General features: G+C 38.2%; 1 protein-coding gene and 1 pseudogene across 7 annotated transcripts in view; both read right to left on the bottom strand.

Moving 5' to 3' along the window:
- PDE4D (phosphodiesterase 4D) overlaps positions 1 to 26,496 on the bottom strand; it is a 1,590,976-nt gene that overhangs the window by 801,776 nt on the left and 762,704 nt on the right. Inside the window, exon 1 of one of the 7 annotated variants that reach the window (XM_050794366.1) lies at positions 1,528 to 3,143. The exons of the other annotated variants lie outside the window; for them this stretch is intronic. Coding sequence (XP_050650323.1) covers positions 1,528 to 1,790 — 263 coding nt within the window. The 5' untranslated portion in view covers positions 1,791 to 3,143. Of the gene's footprint in view, positions 1 to 1,527; positions 3,144 to 26,496 lie in introns of those variants that run through there. 7 annotated transcript variants of the gene reach the window in all.
- LOC126957835 (uncharacterized) lies at positions 24,632 to 24,810 on the bottom strand (annotated as a pseudogene).

Here is a 26,496-nt window from a genome sequence, read left to right as displayed (position 1 = left end):
AGCCAGCTCTCCTGCTCTGGCACCCAATGCCTGGCCTTGAGCCAACCTTCTCCTTCAGTGCATCTCCCAGTGTTTATCCATGCCTTTCTTTAATTCACTGCTTGTTGCTCACAATTTTTTTCCAAAGGAAAAAAAAATAATAATAAAATCTTCCTCAAAGAGAATTCATCATTTCCCAATAATTTCTTTAAGACAGAAAAAGTCAATGTTTGTCTCACTCCTCTTATGGCCATTATATCTACCAAACTCAGAAATGACATCTAGATGTTAAAATCTTGGGAGACAATAAGAACACTTCCCAATCAGAGATCCAGCTACCTAAAACTAAATTTTTGAGGTTGGACATGTCTTTGGGTGTGACATACCATTTATTTCCTTTGTCATTGACTTTCATCTATAACATTAATGCATTCCTGAGCACGGTCTTGTCACTAGTTTAGATTTTAATTCCTTTTACTTTTTGCTGCTTTCCTCCTAAAAGCCTTGTTTCTGCTTTTTTTTTTTTTTTTTCCTATTGTTAACATACATACTCTTGGGTTGTTATGGCAAAACTGTATAAAAAGTATTTAGTCATAGTTTCTCAACTAACACATTCTTTTTTGTTATGCTGTTTTCTTTATCATAATTTATACTCATCAAAATGTAGATGTAGTGCATAGAATCAGACTCATTGCTCAGAGCTTGGAATGGCCTCTGCTTAGGTAGAAACTCCAAATAAGCTCACACGATGGTCTGTTTTAATATTTGGGTTTTTCTTTTTTTTTTTCTTTTTCAAGAGCAGGAAAAAATCAAGAATCCTCCAGAAAAATACATGGAAGCATATGCATGAAACAAATTCACCCATTATAAAGAAGATAAAAATATTCACAAAGAAAATAAAAAGATTGGCAAAATATTCTAACAATCCAAATTCAGAGAACACAACAGTACTACCGAGTACCAGCCGGCAACTTTCTGCGTAGAATTCCTAATCCCTTTCTTCTTTCCTTTGGAAAGGCATGTTTAAGATTATAAACACTGTATATCAGAGTCAGGAGTGAGGAAGGGCTTTATGAAGACACACCATTACACACACACTATACGTGTCTCTGTTCAAGTGAGGATCATGCAGAAAAGAGAGCAAGCTATGATCCTCCTCCCCTCATTTCTGGTCCTTTCTTTCCTCAGTTGTTGGGGAACCTGGTAGGGAAATTAGTTTAAGAAATCAAAGAAACGCCACCACATAAGTATGGGAGTAAAACTGCATTCTTATTTGACATCTGGCATCCAATTTTCTTGTAGGAACTTGCAATAGGAATTGAACTTTGAGAACCACCCACCTCAACCACTCCTAGTACCAGTCTCCAGGATTCTTGCCCTGACTTGGACATTTGTGGGATTTATGGTTAAGGGAGATTACTTGGCGAGAAATCCCAGGTGAGGAATGATGATGGTCCTCCCTCCCTATCCCCAAAATTAAAGGCGCGAGGAGCTGGAATCCCCGAAGGGAAACGGCCACCATTTCTGCGTGGTCTGCGCAAACCTTACCATGTATGTGCCACCGTGAAACGCCGCTGTTTGGGGATGTTGCTGCTGAGAAGCATTCTGCGCAGGAGCCTGGGGGAATTTCTCGGAGAGATCACTGGAGAGAGCTTGGGAGAAACCGATTTCCTCGCTGTCTTGGACTTCTCATGCTGCAACAGGTTTTCTCGCAAGGATTTCACAAGGTCCTCGTTCAGCCACGGGTTTGGACAATGCGGATTATCCACTTCAGGTACTGTTAAGGTGTCCGGGCTTGTCTGCTGAGCCATTTTCCTGGTCAACTTTGTACAGTTGGCAAGAATCCAGGGCAACGTGGTTCCCTCGCTCACGGTCCGGGAAATGTCCAGGGAAGCAGCTCGGAGCCTGCTGCTGTTAGTGCATTCAGTCGCCTGCCTCAGTCTCTCTGTAGAGCTGGGGCTGGGTGCAGAGGAGGCGAGCGCACTCCTCCGCGGAAGCGTATTAAAAGTCACCCCTCCTCTCCCAAGCCCCTGCCAAAGATCACTGACAAGCTCGCATAGCAAATGAACATGGAGGGAAAGCACCGCGCTCGCACAGCTTTGTCCGTGCTACAAAGCAGCCTGTTAAACTATTGGAACTAATGCGCCGCAGCTGCTCGAGTGACTTCTGCTGCTTATGTACATAAAAAGTCCTGGGGGGAGGGCTTAACCATCAGATGCCTGCTGCTGGGTTGTTTGGCTCGTCTTTCCATTTGCTTATTCCTGAATCCAAAGGAAAGAAAAACTTTGAACTTGACCTTCCTCTCCCGCAGGGCTATTTATCTCCCTACAGTCCACGTTCATAAAAGAAAATTGCCAATCTTTTGTTTTTTTCTCTCTCTCTTTTTAATGAGGGAAGAATAAACAAGCACTAGCTACACAAGAAGTGCTTCCCTGCTTACTAAGCTCAATCTGATGAACCACATAAAACAAATCCCATGAGAATAAAATTTGCTTTTTCTCCCTCTGTCTCTAGTTAGAACCCAAACAAACAAAAGGTTTCAAAATACTACACATGGAACGCTTTACAGGTTGCAGTTGTGTTCTACAACCTTTTTAATTACGGCCCTTGCAAAGAACCAACACTATTTAGACCCACAAATGATATACGTTCTCTCTTTGCATTTAAACTAATGCCCCTCCAGAAGGACAGATTGTCTTCATAAGAGTAGTTAAAAATGATTTTAAAGTTTCAATTACTATTTGTGATATATACAATTTTATGTATTCAACTATAAGAGGGTGGAATACATCTAGCTTTTCGTGATTTCCTTTACTGCCTTTTAATGTAAGATTTTTATGTGTGATGAATAGAGCTTCAACAGACTTTTTCAGAGAGGGCGTAAAAGAAATTATTTTGCAACTGGAAAAAAAGTAAAAATGTTGTAACAAGAAAGTCTGAGGTAAAGCTTGTTAAATATCATTTATGTGGACACTAGAAGTGCAGACATTAAACAGCATTGGAAAGAAATTCAAACTTTTGCGTAGGGAAGTTCCGAGTAGCTTAGCGATGCTACAGACCATGCGGGATTGAAATAGAATCACATTTCTCAGGGTCTAAGAATATTTTATGTTTTTTAAAAACACAATAACTTAGGGAGCTACAAAATGCATCCAAAAAAAAAAATGGAGACTAGAATGATTCTTTTTGTTTCCTATGATTACTATTAGGTCAATTTTTAAAAGTTTCTCCTGTCACCCTGCCCCCTGGTTGCTCCACTGTAAGTTTCAATTCCTTGCTTTTTAAATGTTTACAGAAAAACATACTCTGAGGTCCTACTCACAGAAGCACAGGGTCAACCACTTGGTCCATCTTTCCCGTTAGTGTGCTCACAACAATTCAATGACACATGTGTGCTATGACTTCATCAAAAAACGTTAGACAGATATTTGAATTTGAAGAATCAGGGTATGATTATTCTTATTCTCATAATTTTTACCAATATAAAAGTTTTCATCACTTTGCATTATTAAGTGGCAAAATATGTGTGTACGTGTGTGTGTATTATCTATATATATACCATATTTCTATAAAGTGGGCTGAGGGACTGACAATGGCCTTAGAAGTTGTGCAAAACAGGTGTGCAATGCTTGCCCTCAAGGAGCTTGTAACTTAATGGAAACGATTGGATAATGCTTAGAAAAAGATACCAGAACAACTGGAAAGTGAAATAATCAGATATAGAAAAGTACAATGAAAATGAAATGCATATGTGATGAGGAAATTCTGGTTAAAGTAAAGCTTAAGAAGGGAAGGTTCAGAAATTGATGGAAAGAAGGAAAAGAAAAAAAGTGCACTTTAGGAGGAAAAACTAGAATGTACAAGCACAATTAAAAATGCATTTGTGCATGTTTTTAAACAAAACAACAACAACAAAATTAAAGGCTCAACAGTCTGTAGATACAAAGCCTGTTCAGGTTCAAAGAAATAAAAAATTCAGTTGATATAGGATAAGTGAGAAAAACTAATATGTATTAAACTGAAATGGCAAAAAAAAAAAAAAATTGTTTTAGAACACATCTCCAGTTTCTGAAGACTCAGTTCCATTCAACAAACATTTATGGGCATTTATTTTTTGCCAGGCACTATAATGGGTGCTCTAGGGTATTTAAAGATTAGCTTGGCCAGGTGTGGTAGCTCACACCTGTAATCCCATCACTTTAGGAGGCCAAGGCAGGAAGATCACTTGAGTTCAGGAATTCAAGAATAGCCTGGGTAACATAGCAAGACCCCATCTCTATAAAACATTAAAAAATAGCTGAGTGTGGTGGCATGCGTCTGTAGGCCCAGCGCTACTCAGAAGGCTGAGGTGGGAGGATTGCTTAAGGCTGGGAAGTTGAGGCCGCAGTGAGCCATGATCATGCCACTGCACTCAAGATTGGGTGACAGAGTGAGACCCAGCCTCTAAATAAATAAATAAATAGATAAGCTTGATACTATAGCTCTATATCTGCCCTCAGGGAGCTTATAGTCTAATATGATAAATGACAAGTGCAAAATGATTGACATGGAAACGTGTAGCCCAAGTATCCAGATGAGATCTTGGAGACTGGAGATATTTAAATGTCTGGCTCTAAGTAGAGAAAAGTGACTCTAGTGACTGAGTAAAGGAAGAGATGATTCTAAGAATGATATGGTCAATAATTGGGAAATTCATTGAGTTCAAGGGATTCTGGGTTCTAGTTCTCACTTTCAGTGACCTTGTAGAAGAACTCAGGAAGAGTAAACTATTTACATGCTGATCTTCTCATAAATAGTATGCCATGTAGAATGTTCAGAGAGTCTGGGCACTTTGTTAATGATCACAATTAAGCTAAATAGTAGATATAACAATATTCTATTCAAAATGCACTGATCATTATGGCTAAACATGGACAAAAGCATTCTGCAGATCTCCCATTGCTTTGGTGTATGTTAAAGGATTTCAGTGTATTTGGTTGGTGCAAAAGTAATTATGGTTTTTGCCATTAAAAGTAATGAAGCAGGACTGGGAGTTTCTTTACCGGTCCCCATATCCATTATTATTATTGATTCAATTCTCTAACACTTCCCATTACCCTCCTGAATCTGCCAAATGATATACGATATGCATTCTGCTTTTTAAAAAATACAAAATTAATTTTGTTTTGAGAATTCTTGGCCAGTCCTTGAAATAACTTGAAAAAGCCTGCAGTGTTTCAAAGTCATGCTTGAAAATTGCTGCCTTAGGAAACACAAATTGTAAGGTTCCGAAGATAACCAAAGGTGGGTGAGGTTTGGACAGACTGGAAACGTTTTCTTACATTAAGGCAGAGGGTCAGAGGACTTTCTTCCAACAGGAGCACTCCACAGCTTGGGTTTTTCACAAAATCTCTTTAAAATGAGCTGCCAGGAACTTGCCTGAAAAACACTGTACTGTAAGTGACAGCCAAATAAGGCCTCAGGTTTTAACAAGTGGAAATTTGAAAGTGGGTGAAATGTTTTGATAAAGTCACCCACGCCTAGAACAACAGATAACATCTCTTAACTTCATAAAAGTTTTCCTAAGGCCGGGCGCGGTGGCTCAAGCCTGTAATCCCAGCACTTTGGGAGGCCGAGACGGGCGGATCACAAGGTCAGGAAATCGAGACCATCCTGGCTAACACGGCGAAACCCCGTCTCTACTAAAAACACAAAAAAAATTAGCCGGGCGAGGTGGCGGCGCCTGTGGTCCCAGCTACTTGGGAGGCTGAGGCAGGAGAATGGCGGGAACCTGGGAGGCGGAGCTTGCAGTGAGCTGAGATCTGGCCACTGCACTCCAGCCTGGGCGACCGAGCGAGACTCCGTCTCAAAAAAAAAAAAAAAAAAAAAAAGTTTTCCTAGACACTTCTTTGTGGATTTTCAATTTGTGGGTTTTTTTTTTTTTCATTTAGAATCCTTGAAAATGTTTTGTCTCATTAATCATTTGTAGGTGGTAACAAAGAAGATGAGATTTGCACAGGTTCTGAGAAAAAAAGTGTGCTTTTGTCTAGGTAAGAATAAGCAAGGCTGGATTTCCCACAATGGAAAGGGAGCAATGATGTGGCTCATTCAAAAGAATGGAAGAAATGATTTATACTCAGCTATGGAAAACATTGTATGCTTCTCCAAACCATGTTCTAATTTGATAAAGAAGGGTTAAAAGGAGATTGCTTTCAAATTGCCCATAGGATATGGTCCATGGAAATGACCTGATAGTGGGAGAGGTCATATTGTCTACTGGATAAAAAGTTATGGGTTAATTTTAGAAATGAAAGGTTTATTTTGAATCCCAGAAGTACTACTTACTAGTTGTGTTACTTTACTTTTCAGTGGCTCAGTTCCATATCTGTGAAATAGGACAATAATAATGAGGATGATAATGATAGTAGCTATTGCATAAGAATGCTACAAGGATTAAATGTGTTAATCCTCATGATATAAAGTGTTCAGGAGAGTGCCTGGTACAGAATAACCACCCAGTAAATAAAAATCTACCACTATGTGATACAAGGAACTTATAGAAATTCACACTTAGTAGATATCAATTATGTACCAGGAATTTTGCATTTTATTTCCCTTAATCCTTGAAATCACACTTAAGGTGTTGTTTTTGCACTGTAATTTTAGAGACGAGGGCATAAGGAGGTTAAATAACTTGCCAAAGGTCATGGAGTTTACCAATGGCATAAATGGGATTTAAATCTATGTCTATGAGGTGCCAGAGCTTCTATTTTGACTCCACATTATACAAACCCAAAAGGAAAGCAGATCTAGTATTTAAAATTGATTATGATTATTTCTATGGAAAACAGTAGACACCTGAGTCCCCTGAGTTCTTGATCTAGTTAACACTAAATTTTGCCCTTGGCTACTTTCAGAATATACACCGTGTCGACCTGTAAAGCCTGCCAAGTCATGAAGTTCTTTCCGAGGCATGGTATTCAAGTAAGGGCAGCTGAAGGTGGAATTCCTGAGATGTTTTTTGTTTTTATGTTTTTTTTTCTCATCTATGTACCTTTCCTCTTTGGATATGAAAAAAGTTTAATTAAACTCCATGATAGTTTTCCACTTAGCCACAAAATATATTCTAAAATTATTTTATCTTAATTTTTATCATATTTTCATTATAAATTTTGATGATAAAATTATTCCATCCCCTTATCTAAAAGTACATCTGAAAACTGTAGAACATGGTTTTTCAAATTATCATCATAATGATCATTATCATCATCATTGACCTTTTATTAGGTACTGGGCTAGTAGGCAGAGATTTCCAAAAAAGTAAAGTACCTACTTTAGAAGGGAATATAAACAAAACTCTCCCAACAAAGAAAACAAATACTAAGAAGCAAAATAATAATAGAAACAATTGGTGCCTCCTGGGTTAAAAGTAGTGACCAATAATTTATCTAGACAGAGAATAACTCAAAAACAAGGCAGAGCTTGAATTAAGTCTTGAAAGAAGGTATATATGGAAGAATAATGATAGGTTTGGAAAGATCGGTAGTTTAGAGGAGGTAAGATGCTTTGGAGTTTTAGACTTTTTTACTATGGAAAAATCAGTAAAATTTACATGGTAGGTAGGTAAACAATATATAAGGAGATTTACATATGTTTAACCTGGTTTCAATATGTTCTATAATTTGCAAGAGGAAGATTCTAAAGATCTTATTTCAATATTTCCTATTCAATATGAATTTGTGTAGAAATGGAAAGAAAGTGAGTAATAAAGTAAGAATTAGAAGGATTTGTTTATTGGCTGTATATAAGCTTGTAAGTCAATAGAGAAGTCAAAAATTGATCGGATATTTCTTATACATTCCACCCAATTAAACATCAAAAGCCAGTAAACAGTTTTTTAAAGGAGTATCTAGATTTCATTGAACAAATCAACTATATGTCTTGATTCACATGAGAGCTATATTTTGAGCATATGATGTGCTCTTCTAAGACCAATTCATTTTAATAAAAGGATCAAATCTAGTTACATGGGTTTTTTTCCTAGATTAAAACTAAATGTTAGAGTGATCTCTGCTGAAATAGTAAGTAATTATTTCACTTGAAAGAAAAGTTAACATTTTATAGGGCACAACTTACAACAGCAATTTTTTTTCTTTTTTCTTTTTTTTTTTTTCTTGTTTTGAGACAGAGTCTGGCTTTGTTGTCTAGGTGGGAGTGCAGTGGTGCAATCTCAGCTCACTGCAACCTCCACCTTCTGGGTTCAAGCGATTCTCCTGCCTCAGCCTCTCAAGTAGCGAGTAGCTAGGATTACAGGCATCCACCACCACGCCAGGCTAATTTTCATGTTTTTAGTAGAGACAGGGTTTCACCACATGGGCCAGGCCTGTTTCAAACTTCTGACCTCAATTGATCATCCCGCCTTGGCCTCCCAAAGTGCTGGGATTACAGGTGTGAGCCACTGTGCCTCGCTTATACCAGCAATTTTAACACAGCATGTTTATTGTATTTCGGAGAAAAGTTGCAATACAACTTAGGTAAGAACCTTCCCTTTCCTTGTGATATGGTCATGCTAAAAATTCTAATAATGAACGGAAATTACTTCTAATTATTTTGCTAAAAGGAAACCCCAGAATCCCCTCTCTAAATATTACTCTAACTTCAAAAAAGAAAATAAGTTTTGATGGCCACTGAATGTTTAACATATTGTAATACCCTATATTTCTGGGTTTTATTTCAGTGGGAGGAATAACCAAGCATTTTGTCTACAACTTGTCAACGACAACAAAAAATCCCACATCTCACCATATCTACACTAGATCATCCCTTAGCCTATCAAATTACTGAGAAAAAAATCACTAGATGTAAGTGCAAAACACTAGTGCACTAAGCATAAGCACTTTGCATTATTACGTGATTTGTTCATTACAATCCTTCTAACAAGGTGGTTACTATTACCCACATTTTAAATTTGAGAAAACTGGCATACAAAAAAACAATTAAATAACTTCCTCAAAGTCATCCACACCAAATGATCTCTAATCCTCAAGGTCATAACCAAAAGATTTCCAAACTCCCCAAAATTGTTCATTGTATGACAAACATCAGACATTTAGTGCACAAAAGATCTTGGGTGGACCTTCAGAGTCCTTGTGCATGATAAAAGTTGACAAGAAGAAACAAATGTGTTATCTTTGTCCACGTAACAGACACGATAAGAAACAAAATCCAACATGTATCCTAAATTCAGAGGAATATAACACAATAGTGATCTATTCAAAACTCAACACCAAGGAACACATTTCCTTATCTTTCTCTTTCATTCGCTGTACCCACCCCCGACCGGCCCCCAAGAAAGGATTTTTTTAGAGTCTTTCTCAAATTAGTATAATATAACTGGATCACTTCCCTCTGATCCCCATACATAACATCTGTTTCAGTCATTCTGTTTTTTGAATATGGTTTCTATGAGACAGTGTATTTTACTGAACATGTCTGTAATTCACAGATTTTTAATTACAGTTGGACATTTTTTCTAAAGTTAAACATATCTAAATAATGATTTCTCAAGAGCAAATCATATTTTCAGAAATAACATTTTTCATACCTAACTATAAGGAATCTTCTGAAACCTAGATGTTTCTGTGGGATGCTCTACAGAAGGCATTATAGAAACCAGAGTTGTATTCCCCATTTTATAATAAGTTAGTGAAGTCACCTTGAACAAGTTCATTAAACTTCTCTGGAACTCACTTTCCCAGTATAAAGTCATATAACTTTACTAAGGTTTAATAACTTAAAAAAAAATCTTATCCTAATTGAATTGGGAGTTTCAGTTGTCATTTAAGAAAAACAAATATCAAGTGCATCCTGAGCCAATATAGTCTCTTCCACTGGCATGTGGTGTTATTATATACCACAAATGCTTTTAGAAGAAAAATGGAAAACAAGATATTCAATATTTAGGAAATTGAAGATGGAAAACAAGAGAGTGCTGCAATAAATAGGTGCCTTGCTGATGGTTTTATGGCTCTGAAACTTGGGAAACTTTTTTCTCTAACTAGGTAAAACATTTGTTGATATGTGAGTCACAGTTTGGGAGACAGAGTGGGAGAGCAATGCCTAAGTTAATTTAGTATTTGAAATCAAAGCGTTGTTTTACTTCTAAAATAGTGAAACTACACAGATAGGTATATTCACTGTTATATAATAAGTCAGATTTTCTAAAACATCAAGGCTTAAGTTACCTTTTAGACAATTTCAGAGGAACCTCTCCACTCACATTTCACAACGCATATCTCACCAAAGATGAGTTTTGCCTAATTTTGATGAATGTTTCATGAGAGAAAAAAAAAAAAAAGCATTTTGTGATTTAAAAAATATACAGAGCTGGGTTGAATACAACCAAATGGGTTTCCTCTGAGTAAGATCTCTCCGTCTTTTAATATGTTAATGTGATTTGTGAATGCAGACTTGCCTGGTTCAAAATCCACCTGCATCCTCCAGCATGTCCAGAGGTTAATGTTTCCAGGAACCCTTAACTCGACTTTCCACAAACATCTTTTGAACATAGCTGATAGATAATGCAAACCTTCCTGATTTTCTGGTGTGCATTCTTTTTTCCTTTTGTTGAACCGCAGCCAAACGGAATGCTTCCAGCAGAATGATGACTTAGTTCAGGTACTGGCTGCCCTGGTAATAGCCTCCATTAGAATCAGGTTATTGTTATGGTCCTGCTCTCAGGCTAATTTCACCCTCCTCTGCAATTGGTGTATCTCCAAATGTAAAAGACATAACCTTAGCAAAGGCTATGAGAGGGATGGGACCATGAATCTAAATGGCAGCATTGTGGACAGAAGCCTGTTGGGAGGCTGTAGACAAACTAATGGGACAGAAAAATATTGGACTAGATGGCACTGTTGGTGAGAAGATGCATAAAGGCAACTGAAGGCCAGACAGATGCTCTTCAAACGCTGATGGACCTACAAATCACCTAGAGACTATGCTAACATAAAGATTCTGATTCAGTACATCTGGGGTGAGGCTCGAGATCCTGAATTTCCAAAGCTCCCATGGAATGCTATTGCCGGTCCATAGATTGCTCCATGTGTATCTTGGCCTTAGAGTATGTTGGGATTGATGGCTAATGAATACAGCAAAAGAAGGCAATTAACTTGGACACAGGTGATCCTATTTCTTTATATTCAGGCATTTGTGAATGTTTAAATTTACTACTGATATTTTAATAAATCATGCAATTTCTAAAATAACTTTAATTATATAACAATATTACATAACAAAATCATAAACCATCTTTTTCAAAAGAGCATATACTCTCTAAAAGATTCCATTCTAGAAGCAAACTTTGCTATATTAAATCCAAACTTTTAAGATGAGACAAAAAAGGCTTGGAAGTTGAAATAAACTCTTTTGCAAGTGTGGTGAATATCTATGTCTGTTTATAAATTATAAATTAAAAGTAATAATTACATAATTGAAAGGTAAACTTTAAGACTTATAGACTGTTTCCTGAATATAATTTATTTAATCATTCTACAAGCATTTAATAAGACATTCTATGTGTTAGGTTCTGTGGGTCTAGTGAAGGCATGGTCTTTGTGTATCTAGGGATACAAGATTCATTCTTTGCTACACTCACAGTCTCCTGGGACTTTCAGTCTAGTCTACTGTGCAGTATGAAACATGAAAAGGACATTTACCATCAAGATTCACTACCACACTATTGACCTATTACCTAAAGAATTAAGAAATTATGCATCCGCCAACTCAATACAACTAGCCTTATAGTCAATCTATGGACAACTGTAAAAGCAGGTATATGCTTTTCTTTCTGGGGCTTCCCAAGAAGTTATTCTGACCTGGAAGTGCTCAAATGGTTGCTAAATTATGAATATCAATTTGAATTTCTTTCTTAAATTATTGTTTTAAGCTCTAGTAAAATACAAATGAAGGTTACACAAATATTATAAAGGTATATATTCTACTTATGCTAATAACCACCATTTATATTCTGTAATTATATAAACATTGCATAAGCCAACTAGTAATTATTTAATCAGTTATAAGGGAAATCAACCTACGACAAAGAAATCCTCTTGATACACCCCTGGTGAAAACACTTCAGTCTAAACAGCAGTTGCCTCATGATTCTTATACTTTAAATGCTGGGAATATAGTAAGTGTTCAATAGACACTTGACATGGGTAGAAAAGGAAGGAGGAAATGATTTTGCACTGTTTGTTTTACTATTTTTTATGATTTTAGATAGTTAACAGGCTAAAAGGATAGGGTGTTCAAATCAATTTACACACTGATCTATCTACTAAAATTCTACATTGTTTTAGAAATCCTTTGGCTAGGCCAGTGCAGTGTCTCACGCTTGTAATCCCAGCACTTTGGGAGGCCAAGTTGGGTGAATCACCTGAGGTCAGGAATTTGAGACCAGACTGGCCAACATGACGAAACCCCGTTTCTATTAAAAATACAAAAATTAGCTGGGCGTGGTGGCACATGCTGTAATCCCAGCTACTTGGGAGGCTGAGGCATGAGAATCTCTTGGACCCAGGAAGCAGAGGTTGCAGTGAGCCAAGATTGCACCGCTGCACTCCAGCCTGGGCAACAGAGCAAGACTCTGTCTCAGGAAAAAAAAAAAAAAATCCTGTTGCTAGGCATGCTTTTCATTTTAACAATGTATTTGTTTTAAATTAGCTAGATAATATATGATATGTTCTCATTGTAAAAATGTTAAAAGTTCTGCAGAACTCTAAAGTTTCTGTAGACCACCATCCCCAAACTCAACCTTCCCCCAGGTAACTCTGTTATCAGTTGTGTTTATTCTTCTAGATCTCCACTCTCTGTCACAGTGGCCACCATCCAAATGTTGCTATTAGGGCTTGAAATGAGATTCACAGAATTGAGAAATGAAATTTTTATTTGTTTTATTTAAATTTAAATAGCATCATGTGGCTAGTGGCTACTGTAGTGGACAATAAATTCTAGACCTCTGTGTGAAATCATAAATAATTTTATGCCTATAGGATCATATATTAATGTTTTCTGAGGCTTCTTAAAAACATAATGTTATGTATAATGATCATTTTTTCACTCAACAAAGATCTCTCTTGCTATTTTTAACTGACACACAGTATTCAATAGTATGGTTATTTCATTCTTCATTTAGCCATATCCCTACTGGACGGCATTCAGGTTTCCAGCTGTTGACTATTACAAAGAACACTCTGGCAAAACTCATTGGGAATACATGCCAAGTTTTTTTTTTTTTATAATAGATACTTAGAAGTAGGATTGTTAGGTGATAAGATATCAGCAATTTTAAATTTTAATAGAAACTGGCAAATTGTTCTCCAAAGTAGATTATTCAATTTACACTCCCACCAACAGTCTTTGAGATCCCACATTTTTCCCTCAAACAGCCTTATGTTGCCATCAGTTTCCCTGTACTAGTTGTCAATGCCTTTTTTCCCTCGAGAATACTTTCTATTTCTTAAGCAGAAGAAATTAAGAAGAGCATCAGTGGGCCGGGTGCGGTGGCTCACACCTGTAATCCCAGCACTTTGAGAGGCCAAGGCTGGTGGATCACCTGAGGTGAGGAGTTCAAGACCAGTCTGGCCAACATGGTGAAACCCCGTCTCTACTAAAAATATTTAAAAATTAGCTGGGCGTGGTGGCAGGCACCAGTAATCCTAGCTACTCAGGAGGCTAAGGCAGGAGAATTGCTTGAACCCAGGAGGCAGAGGTTGCAGTGAGCTGAGATCTCACCACTGCACTCCAGCCTGGAAGACAGAGCAAGGCTCCATAGCAAAAAAAAAAAAAAGCATCCGTGGCTACCATTAAAATTTATAGAAGTGGGAAGATGTATTTCACATTGCTTCTGAGTCAATGTTCAATTTTAGCTCTCTAACAATTTTAATTGATCAAGCATTTCCCAGGAGTCTCTATAATATGATAATGGCTATACATTACAGAAGGCTTTTGAGAAGGAAAAAGCATTAACTTTCTTTTTCGGTAATGTTCTGGCACTACTCAGTAAACTATGTTTTAAATTGCTTTTCCTATAATAAAGATAGATTGTGCTAAGCATGTATTCTTCATGCCTAGTCACTCTTTTACACATCAGTGTAGAATTTGTAATGCCTGGTCAGGACTCTGTCGCTAGTTTGTGTAACTTTTTCCTTGAGCAAAATCAATGGTCTATAGATAAGGCCTGCGCCGTAAACTTAATGAATTCTGGCGTGACAGCAGTGTTGCTGCAGCATCCTTAGATAAGTAGTTTTATGTAAATGAAAGAACAGGAGTATAGTTTTGACTAAGTCATATTTGTCCTGGAACCTGAGGTGAGCCAACCACTCTCTAGGGCTCAGTTTCCTTATCTAAAAGTGATGGTGAGCCGGGCACAGTGGCTCATGCCTGTAATCCCAGCACTTTGGGAGGCCAAGGAGAGTGGATCATCTGAGTTCAGGAGTTCAAGGCCAGCCTGAGCAACATGATGAAACCCTGTCTCTGCTAAAAATACAAAATTAGCCATATGTGGTGGCAGGTGCCTGTAATCCCAGCTACTCGGAAGGCTGAGGCAGGAGAATCGCTTGAACTTGGGAGGCAGAGGTTGTGGTGAGCCAAGGTCGCACCACTGCACTCCAGCCTGGGCAACAAGAGTGAACCTCCTTCTCAAAAAAAAAAAAAAAAAAAAGTGACGGTGATAGAAGAGAAGACCACAAAGGTAATCAAACTAAAGTTGTAATTGAAAAAGGAGTATAATTCCTACATGACTGGTTTATGTAGGAACTATGTCTTACTTAGTGGTTAAGTAAGACAAAAATGAAACAATAAAAATGTATGTTGGAATTTTACTCAAGGAACAAGGCAATTTCTTTGCTGCATCTGGAAAGTCTAGAAGACTGTTTCCTCAAATTTTTTGTGCTATTTACAATTTAGTGGTTGCAGACATGATACACAACTTTAATAACATTTTCTTAATCAGTTTCTAGACAGTCAACAACATTAAACCAAAACTCAATTCCTGGGCCGGGTGCAGTGGCCCACGCCTGTAATCCCAACACTTTGGGAGGCCAAGGCGGCTGGATCACGAGGTCAGGAGTTCAAGACCGGCCTGGCCAAGATGGTGAACCTTGTCTCTACTAAAATTGCAAATATAAGCCAGGCGTGGTGGCGGGCACCTGTAATCCCAGCTACTAGGGAGCCTGAGGCAGAGAATCACTTGAATCCGGGAGGCGGAGGTTGCAGTGAGCCAAGATTGGCCACTACACTCTAGTCTGGGCAACAGAGCGAGACTCCGTCTCAAAAAAAAAAAAAAAAAAAAAAAAAACAATTCCTGATTTGTGGCATATGCTGATTTCCATGGTATAAATACCTCTACTAAAGCTGATTTTAAGCTACCAACATTGTATCAGCCTATGTGGAGTTGGGTAGAGATGCAAAGTAACATGTCATTTTATATAGTGTTTCCACCATACAGATGCAATAAACAACCTTACAAACATAGATAACAGAATGTAGTAAAACACTTAGGAAGGGATGAGAGTTTTGAGTATGTATTATGTTTTTCAGATAACTTAATTGAAAGTTTACATAATTAAACTTTAAAGAATTGATGCATTAACAATTTGCTTAACAAATTTCTGAGCATTTAAAAATAGGTGCCTGTGAGTCAGTTCAGACCAACTCCAAAATACTGCTGCTTTTTCACCATATAGACATCCTCGAGTCTGAAAAACCTGTTCCTTTGTGATTTTCTAAGAACTGTATTGTTTTGATTGGTTTTTAGGAGTTCCTTATAGTTTCTGGATGTGAGGTCTTTTCAGATACAAGTATTGCTAATACCTTTCTTAGGCTTAGTACCCACTTTTTAAAAGGGAACTTGACAAATCTGAGATTTTAGTGTAGCACGTAAGTGTTCAATAAATGTTTGGTTAAATAATTCCCCATAAAAGATACTGACATGGAGAGATTACATGAGCCCCTGGATACTTAAGCCATATATTACTTTTATATGGAACCATTTCAGAGAAGGAAGTCTCTCATTTTGTCTTAATAGCATGTTTCACTATCTCACAGGTCCATAAATAGCCTACTCTAGTGATTATCACCTTTTCTAGAGTTGCAAGACCAGGAAGATCAGAATCACAGACTTTTGGAATTGTAAAGGAATTTAAAGGACTAATGGTCCTGTCCACCTTACTAGTACACATTACATATAATACCCAGCAGCATCCTTTCTGTCAAAGTAATATGATTTATTCATTCATTTAAGAAATAGTAAATGATAAGCAATTTTGCTGTAACAACTCATGGGAATTTTATGACTGTGTTTGGAGACTTGTGGGAGTAAAGACCAGGGATGAAAGACAAGGAAATGTAAATCCAATTTATGTAATAGAATATGATGACCCAACATGTCCTTTTTGCTCTGTGGGTTTCTATTGGCCCCCCCTTCACCCATGCTTTGGACTTTACCATTTCATTCTCTTCCTCCTCCAACTTCCCTTTGCATCCTGGCCCCTTCCAAACTATGTTAGTATGGATGTGTTAATATATTACTCCATCCAATGGACTATAACTCATATTAACCAGGAGATTCTAGAAACAATGTCTGAACACATCACAGAAACTTAAATGAGGAGAAGCTCAGGCATTAGCAGAAGGCCTGGTTTTGGTATTCTTCCATCTACAGCTGTACAGCTGCATTCAACCTTGGCTGCATATTAGAATCACCTGGGGAATTTTATAAATTTCAGTGCCTAGGCCACACCACCCCAGACCAGATAAATAAGAATCTCTCAGGGTGTGACCCAGGCACCAGTTTTTTTGTAAAGCTCCGCAAGTGATTCCCATGTGTAGTCAAGATTGGGAGCCATCTCAGGTTGAGAGATATTGATATAAACCAGCATCCACATCTATAAATTAAGGTCATTTATTTTACACAGTCCTGAATAAAAATGAGCATCTGTCTTCCACTACTGTGAGGAAGCACAGTCCCTTAAAGTAATGGTAGGTAATACTTCTTTCCTGCTCTGGGATACATAATCTTGGCTCTTCTCTCATGCTTTCACTCTCTTAAACTTCCTTTCTCAGGCTTCTGTACCAATCTTCAATTCAGTTGGGGTATCTTATTCAAATAAAATAAAATAACATTCATTTTATTTGAGAGGAAAAATATCAGTTTCTAAGTAAATTGGAGTAAGATTCAATTCAGATGTGTTTATTTACAAAACATAAGTTGGTATTTATCTGTGTTTAATTGATTCTGGAACCAGTTAAAAAGTTATCCTTAACATTCCATGTAAAGAACCAGGCAACTTGGCCAGGCATGGTGGCTCACACCTGTAACCCCAGCACTGTGGGAGGCCAAGGCAGGTGAATTGGTTGAGATCAGGAGTTCAAGACCAGCCTGGGCAACATGGTGAAACCCTATCGCTACAAAAAATTAGTGGGTGTGGTGGTGTGCACCTGTGGTCCCAGCTACTTGGGAGGCTGAGGTGGGAGGATGGCTTCAGCCTGGAAGGTCAAGGCTGCAGTGAGCTGGTAATTGGGCCACTGCACTCCAGCCTGAGTGACAGAGTGAGATACTCTCAAAAATAAAAAAATAAATAAATAAAACCAGCCAACTTGTTTGAACTCACAACAGTTTCAGGACTCATCTGTGTAAGAGAGAAGTGACTGCATATCAGGAAGCAGGATGAGGATTTCCCTCCCATAACCCACAGCTCTCCGAGAGAACAAAGAGGTACATGTCTGTGATTCCCAAAAGCAACTTCCATTTTTTTTTAAAAGGGATTGTGCTTTTCAAATTTATGGATATATATCAAAGGCCTCAGGAATTCATGGATTAGGAGCAAAAGATTAAAGTCAGTACAAATAATATTCTAAATACGCAGAAGAAGGCTGAAATTCCTCTCAATTCTTTCTGATTGAATGAAAAGTAAAGAATAAAATCTCTGGCAGAAACACATAATGAAGGGCATGGTGTGGAACAGATTGAAACCTGCATCTCTCAAATCCGTATGATAGTAAGCCAGGCATTAACTTTTGTATTTGTTAAGCTAATTTGTTTTAATATTAGTATTGAAAACATGTTTGGGTTGTTATTAATATAGGGATTAGGTAGTATTTTGGAGAGCCTCTTTTGAGGGAACAAATGTACAATCTTAGTCATTAAAATGTAAAAGAATATTCAAATTATATTTTCAGCAGTAAATTGATATCAAGCATGTTTTAAAATGGGTGATGTGGTTTGGCTGTGTCGCCACCCAAATCTCATCTTGAATTGTAGCTCCCACGTTTCCCATGTATTGTGGGAGGGACGTGGTGGGAGATAATTGAATCATGGGGGCAATTTCCCCATGCTGTTCTTGTGGTAGTGAATAAGTCTCACAAGAGCTGATGATTTTATCAGGGGAAACCCCTTATTTTCTTTCTTGTCTGCCACCATGTAAGACATGCCTTTCACCTTCTACCATGATCATGAGGCCTCCCCAGCCACGTGGAACTGTAAGTCCATTAAACCTCTTTTTCTTTATAAATTACCCAGTCTTGAGTATGTCTTTATCAGCAATGTGAGGACAAACTAATACAATGGGCAAATATTTAGGAAAATTTTACTCAATACAAAGAAATCCTGGCCTCAAAACTGACATGATTTTTACACATACAATACCATGTACAAATAGTTTATAACTTAATCCACATTCTCTCCTTTCATAAGCACATAAGAAGAATACAAGCATACCTGTGGTATAGGAAATGGAAAGACTATTTAATATCCCCGATTTTGAGTAAACCTAGCTTTCATTTGTGATTATAAGCAAATGTTTCTCCTAGTAAAATCCTGACCATAATATTTCTAAAAATGAACACTTCATTCATTGATTCACTAACTCATTCATACAGCTAACATTTATTGCGCACCTACTAGCTTCTAGGAATGTATTAGTGGAAAAAGCACCAAGATATATAGATCTGGATCTCTGACCTCTCCTACTACTCAGAAGAGAATCTGACCCATTACATAACAGTCAAGAATGGTGAGCTCCTGAAACACCCTTTCACCTGTTGGTGTTACTTCAGAGGATGAAGATGAGGAAGGGGATGTTATGTACATGATTAGTGGACAGAGAAGTGGCTGTTTTAAGAACTACCTCTAGACAAAATAAGTTGCAATACCTCTGATAAGAAAGATGTCAACACAATTGGCTTTTGCATGCATTTTTAAAATTTTGATATGGACTTTCCAGTGAAGGTTTTGTAAACTGATATCTCATCCATACCAAAGGATGGGACCACGTTTTTGCGGGTTTTACTGTAATGTTCGACTTTGTGAAGTAAAGTACGTGTTTTACTTGTGATGCAACTCCTGCATTTGTTGCCAGTGGCAATGGTTGTTTTCTTCATTAGGTTTCATGTGGTTGGTCAGGTTATGTCATGAGAACTACATTGAGAAAAATTATGAGTTTGTTGAATGCCAGCTCTCTGCAGTGAGAACAATTGGGGGTGAGGGTGGGGGGAGCTGGCAGTGTTTCTTCTGGTAGGAGAATAGAAATGCAGACTCGTGGGCACTCTACACAAGCCTTTCCACATCGGCTGGCCTCCCCTCTCCCCATCCCCGGCATCTATTTTCTAGCCTTTAGACAATTGCATATATGTGTCTGGAAAGTTCCATCGATCAGTTCTTTCTGCAGCACTCCCCATTTCTGTGGCTTCAGAAAACCTTGAACTGTAATCTCCCTCTTCTCTCAGGATGCGTCACTGAGAACAACTTAAATCAACCATAATTTTCAACATATTCTAAACAGGGATTTAGAAAGATAAGGTGGTTACTGAATTGAATTATAATAAATTCAGGCTGTAGTCCAATTGCTTCCAGCTCTTCCCCTCCCTCTGCGGGCTAACAAGTGTTTCCAAAGCCATAGGGCATTAAGAATCCTGAAACAGCTAATTAACAGTGCTGCTGTACATCACATGAAGCATGTGGGTTCCAGGCAGCTGTAAAACCTCAGCTTCCTGAGGCTATCCGAGTGATGATGGAGCGATTGGAATTGGATCTTGACATTCTGCTCCCTGCCTGTGGCAGAAAATAACCTTTTTAACAGGGACTTTAGGTGCGGATAGTACTTTGGGCACAAAAATGTCTCATTGCCATGACTGTGAAAAAGTAAATGAACATTTCCTCATGTTCAGACTGTGACTCACGACTGGCCTGTTAACGGACAGAGGAAACCTCAGGCGTTCTCTTGACACATCATCCCACCAAGTGAAATGCGGGATTGGTGAGATGATTTTTCATAGCTTTGAATCAACTATCTTCCAAAAGGCAGATAAAACCAGGGTAAAAGAGGCCTTTTTCAACATTTTTTTCCCACCTATCTAAAGATTTCGCCAGGAGAAATAGAGGGCTAGCCTACTATATTTCACAGGGAAATAAACAAAAGCAATAATAAAAACTTACCATTTTTTTTCAAAAACACTGGACATGTTGACATGAACTGGTCTCATCTCACAAGATCTGAGTATAAGTTATGTGCTTTATTAATAAAATACTCTGTCACACTGACAAAGCAAAGTCTTATCTCTTGCCTCCAGCCTATAATCCATTTTCCATAATGTTATAAAAAAAAGTCTTTCTAAAATATGTCGTTCCTCTACTTGAATAACCTTGATTTTTTTCCTCTGTTTCATGGTAGATAATCTGCACACTTCTTATGCTCCTTATACCAAGGCTTTCACTACCAGATTCACAACTCTGTAACTTCCTCTCAGGGGACCAGGGAGAATATTATGGAGCTACAGAAATTTAGTCGCCAACACGCCCTGTCCACTTAAACCTATTACCACATCTTCCCGTTCACTTTCTTTCGCTGAGCTCTTTGTTTTATCTTAAGGTGCTGATGCAATGTCACTTGCTTTGGGAATTCTTTCTTCACCTCTCAAACAGAAGGAATCACACCCTTTGTCACTTCTATTCACTCCTCTATCACCCATACACGTGGATAGGTCTGTGACTTACCTTTGTGTCCCAGATGTCTTTATGATCTGTAATATATAGAAGGAAGGTGATAAATGACTTGCTGAAGGATAGATGGACAGATATAGGGATGGAATTAGATCATTAAACTATACCTAAAAGCTCTGATAATTCTATAGTTTATGATTTATTTTTAATGAGGAGCTTTTGAAGTGATTACTAGAAAATACACCAATTAGCGGCCTCAATTAATATTCAGTGACATTTAAAATTTCAAGTGAGATTTTAATTCACTCCTTGAATATGTATGTCTTTTATATAGGCATCTCACTACAACATCCTTAGAAGTGGCATAGACTGAAATATAAAAGCTGGGTCTATAAAGCAACTAAAATCTGATCTGATGGTTAAAAATTGAGAGATACATCTTAAAAATGCATATGTAAAGCCAAAAGCTGGGAATGATGGTAATATATTGAATGACATATGAGCATAGAAAATTATCCACAGATGCTAACAGTAGGCTGAATTAGAAGTGTAATAGGAACAAGGTAAAGCACATTTGCTTAAAATAATAAGCTATGTATAAAACCCAACATTCTCAGCAATAGAAAAATAAAAAAAATGCATTCTAGTATGGTATATCTATAAGATAGACATCATAGAGGACTTTAAAATGATGGCTTTGATGAACGTTTAACATGTTTATGATTTCATAAAAATGTTCATGGTACAGTGTCATTTCAAATAAAAAAGAGACAAGGTTTGAAAAGGTCTAGTTAAAGACTATTTGCGGGGATTTAATGACCTCTTTGGAGGGAGCTCCTTGTACTGAAGAAGAAGCTGGGCACATAGAGCTGAGCCCAAGAACAAAACCTTGGCTGATTGAAGGAAGGAGTCATTCTAAATGGAATATGGCAGCTGCACTTCGGTGCTTTTCCAGGGATGAATCTCTGGATCCTGGGAGAAGCAGAGAGCTTTTAAGTAAAGAGATGTTGCATATAATTCTGCACAGTATCAGGAACAAAGGGAGAAAGTATAACATCCATTGGAGCAGCTACAAAGCCAAAGCATGGCCTTGTGATAGCTGCTTGACTCCCTGGGTAACAATGTGACCTGATAAGCCTTGGGAAGTCCAGGGAGCTGCTGGTTCTGGTGGAAGAGCAGTGGTTCCAAGAAGGGGGACATGCTCCCGTGAGACACATTTGGAACTCCCAGAAATAATGAGATAGATTGTGTAGAAGAATTGTTTCAGCAAATGTAGGAAAAAACTAACGAAATTGAAATTATTATAGTTAATGTAACCTCCCTTGTTGCATTAGGCTAGAAAGTCCTGGCAAAATTTAAAGATTCCCTTATATAGCTACAGAACAGTAAAATTTAGAATGTTCACTTATCAAAAGCTTGTTATGGGTAGTGATATGGGCTTTATAAAAAGAAAATAAAGTAAAAAATACTCAATAATACAAAACCCAAAATAAACACAATATAATCATAGACCTCTTTAACTTCAACAGCACGATACTGTTTCACAGCAAACAATCAGTTCACTGTTACCTGAGCTTGGTTAGGATTTACCTGAAGTAGACAGCCACATGTTTTATAGGAACAGAGATACTGATGAATTCAGAAATATTTCATGAGAATAGCATCTCCCAAACCGGGAAACCTCACCTAAGAAATATACTCAGATGGGCATGACAGTTGTTTCAAGTGGCGAAGACCATTTCCAGGAAGAAAATTCACAAAAACCTTTTGTTCAGAATTAATAACAAAAAGTGTACAATACAGAGAAGCAGGCACACAGCTCAGTATAAAGGCTGGTTTCTAAAAGGCCAGAGCTGTCTCATGACAGATCAAGCTGCCTGGAAAGGCAGTATGTGTTATGTCATCTATGTTCCCAGGAAGAAGCTACCAGACATGTGCTCAAGGCAAGTTCTGTGCCAGAGAAATGATGAGCCTATGTGATATCTACATTCCTTCCAGTGCTAAGATTCAAGATCCTCAGATTTTTGTCTGGTGAAACACAGTATTACTTGGAATGACTGTAATTTTCTTGGCTACCTTGAAGTCATGCAGTATATTTAATTAATCATTATATTACCAGCTTTATACAGGTATGAATCTATTCCTGATGGGAGTGAAAACTATGCCCTGAGTGCATATAAGTGGTATTTTAATCTAAGATAAAATTGAAATCCCTGATTTAGTTCCATTAGTTCTGGGTCTCTGAAGGTCTTCATATTTAACGGCTGGCATCTTTACCTGCTCCTTCAGGGTTCTGCAAAACAGGAGTTTGGGGTCAGCGTTCTTCTAGGAGTAGAGTCAGGTCCTGAGTCAATTTCATCCGGAACCAAAGTTATGTTGCTCTGATCTCAGAGTACACAGAGCCATAGCACTGAAAATAATTTTGAGCCTTATAAGCTAATGTGATAGTTCTTTCAGTGTGATCAATGGAGGTTAAAAAGCAGGAAGAGTTCTTTCTGTACTTTTCTGCACTTGGTGGGAGTGTCATTGGAGAGAGTTTGGGGAGAGAGGAACTGACACCATTCCTGTCTACTTTATGCCAAACCTGTGACAGAGGTACACAGAGCCTGGAGAGCCACTGGAGTATCTCTATCCTGTAGACAAGGAAACAGGCCTTACAGGGGACAGCAGTTTAGTGACATGTAGAGCCCAGGTTAAAACACAACCCTGTCAAATCAAACCTTGTCTGCTTTGAAACAACTGAACACAACAAAATAATTATATGAGTGTTTTTAAATGTTGTATTTCAGTTATTGAAAAAAGAAGCCACTCACATTTATTTTGGAATTATTAAAGTAGCCCAGAATCAAGATTTAAGTGGAAATATTTAAGACCAAAGGCATTTTTTTTTCTTACCTATTTCAAAATATTTCGGGCTTCATGTGAAACTAAAGCCTTTAAAAAGTTGACCTCAAAGATTGAAAAGAAAAGCAGATAAGCGATTTCCCGGTAAAGAAAGATTGCTACAAAATCACTGTCAACTGTATGGAAATTTCAAGGGGTAGCGAAAATGTGCTCTGATGCCCAAAGTGAATAACAGGATGTATGACTAAAGCTGTTGACCTGTGACCAGCTAACTCACCTCAGAACCTACAGAGCTGCTGACGTTACTTCTCGTTTTCTTTCTCTTTCCCTTTCCTCTCTTTGTCCTTATTTTTGATTCCACCCTCTGCCTCCATTCTGCTTCCTCCTCTTCAATGCTTTCGGCCATCCCATCTTCCTTCTTTATTGTTTCCCTAATTGAGCCTAATATGAAATTCATTATGAAACTAACATGACCCTAATATGAAATGTGTTATAGATCATGAAAAACTTCCTGCCTACTACTAGGTGTCCGGTTAAACCCAGGTAGGTGCAATCTGTTTCTTTCTGTGATAATAATTTTGCTTTCATTGTGCTCAGCATGGGTTCTTCTGAGCTCACTCCACCCTCACCCTGGGATGTGTGCCCTTGTGGTGAGGACAGGGAGGTGGGAGTGCACTGTTAATTCTCTTCCTGAGAAAGAGAATGTGCCTTGTCCCTGTCTGAGGAAGACTTCCGAGTACACAGACTCAGAGTCCTGACAGTACGGCCAGCATCACAGAATAATCTACCATGGCATTTTATTCCTAATTGTTCCTAATGTCAACAGAATAACATCCAAGAGAATTCACATAAATCTCTTGTTGAGAAATTTGCTGTTAACAGGAGCTTAATACTTTGTAATGCATGTACAGCCTAAATTTGTTGTCCTTGGATGGAGAACACATTACTTATTAAAAGCCAGGAGAACAAACACTCTACTTGATCTTAGCCAAAGGCTAAAAAGCTATGAATATAATGGTGGGAGTTCACGGCACTGAGAGCAGCACAAAGCCACTTTAGAGAACCTGCACTGTGAATTCTGGTTCTTCTCAGCTGACGGCATTGCGTGCTTTCTTTAACCTCATGATTCTGTGTTTTAGAATGAAGACATTGTGCTGCTAACCCTCATAAAAACAGGGTAAATGGTGGAGAGGCCAAGCACACCCTGAACCCATATCGACAGAATTATCCCTCAAACTCCCAGAGTTATTTGACATTATTAACATGGTCTGTCGTATTCATTTTATTTATTCCTTCAAAAACATTTCTAGAGTACCTTCTCAATTACAGTCAGTCACAGAACTGGGCCCTATAAGGGTTAAAAATAAATACTGAAATATAAGCAATGTAAAATAAATTCCTACTCCTAAAGTTACAGGTCTAGGAGGGAGCAGACAGCCCTGAGCTTCGAATCCCAAGACTTGAATCAAGTGCTTCTTCTGCCACTCACTCTCCGAGTGACCTTAGGCAACTCACTTACACCTCTGAATCTCACTTTCTCTCCTCACAAAACAGGGATTATATCCACCTCCCAGGATGTTATGAGACAAAACGAAAGAATGTGTGAGAAACTGCCCTGCGTACTGTGACTGCACACAAATAATGCACTGCAACTAAAGTATTTTCAAAGTCTAGTATAGGATACAATGTGTGGCTCCAAAACACAAGAACTGAAAATAGAAGAGGGGCCTTAAACAAGCAAATGGTGACTTTACTAAAGCAGTGACATGGGCTCAGAGAAGAGATACATCTGTGAGTAGTAAGGTTATAAAGGGCTTCCCTGGGGAGGAAACGTGGCACAGAAACAGAACTAAGATTAATTAAGGATGGGCAAAGACTGGTAGGCATTATTCCCATTGTACTCATGTGGAAACTAAGGCTTGAAATGTTTCTGAGGCCACCGTAGAACCAATACATGGCAACACTTACCTTTAAAACCAGTTTACTTTTATTATTTTTTCATTTCAAATTCCAGACACTTAAAATACTAGCAGACAACTTTGAAGCTCAAAGAAGCTGTGTGTGTGTGTGTGTGTGTGTGTGTGTGTGTGTGTGTTTTGAGGAAGTGAGCATGGGGTGAAGGAGGAAAGCAAGAACACCACATGGAAAAAGCACTAACAAGGGTGGCCAATGCATCAATGCATGTGATGTATTTGGGGGATTATGGATAGAAAATCCAGCTGGCATAGAGGTTTGTGCTGTGAAGAAGAAGAACGCAAGGTAGTAAAAGCATGCTGAGAATAAGTGAATATGCTAAGTAGTTTGGACATTTTCCACTACAAAATAAGGCCTCTTTGAAAATCTTCAAACGGAGGAGTGATCTAATCCAGGTGGTTTTAAGGAGATTGGTTTGGCATCATGTAAACTAATTGAATGGGAAAGAAACAGAACAAAAAGGCCCGTGATATGCAGAGATATGGCTCTGGCTTAGGGTAGAAGAGATAGAAGGACAGGAACTGGTATGAAGGGAGATTTGAGAAAACAGTGACTGATTGGAATTGGAATTGGAGTTGAAGGTGACTGTGTTCCAAAATGACGGTAGGCTTCAAGCTTAGGTGGCAGAAAGAACGATCATGACATTCACAGAAGTGGGGAAGTCAGGAGGATGCTGCTTTTCAGGGAAGAGGAGTTGGCTTATACCCACTGAGTTCAAG

This window comes from Macaca thibetana, chromosome 6 (assembly GCF_024542745.1).
Source record: "Macaca thibetana thibetana isolate TM-01 chromosome 6, ASM2454274v1, whole genome shotgun sequence".
In the NCBI taxonomy this organism is placed as follows: Eukaryota; Metazoa; Chordata; class Mammalia; order Primates; family Cercopithecidae; genus Macaca; species Macaca thibetana.
This window is presented reverse-complemented; position numbering and strand designations above follow the sequence as displayed.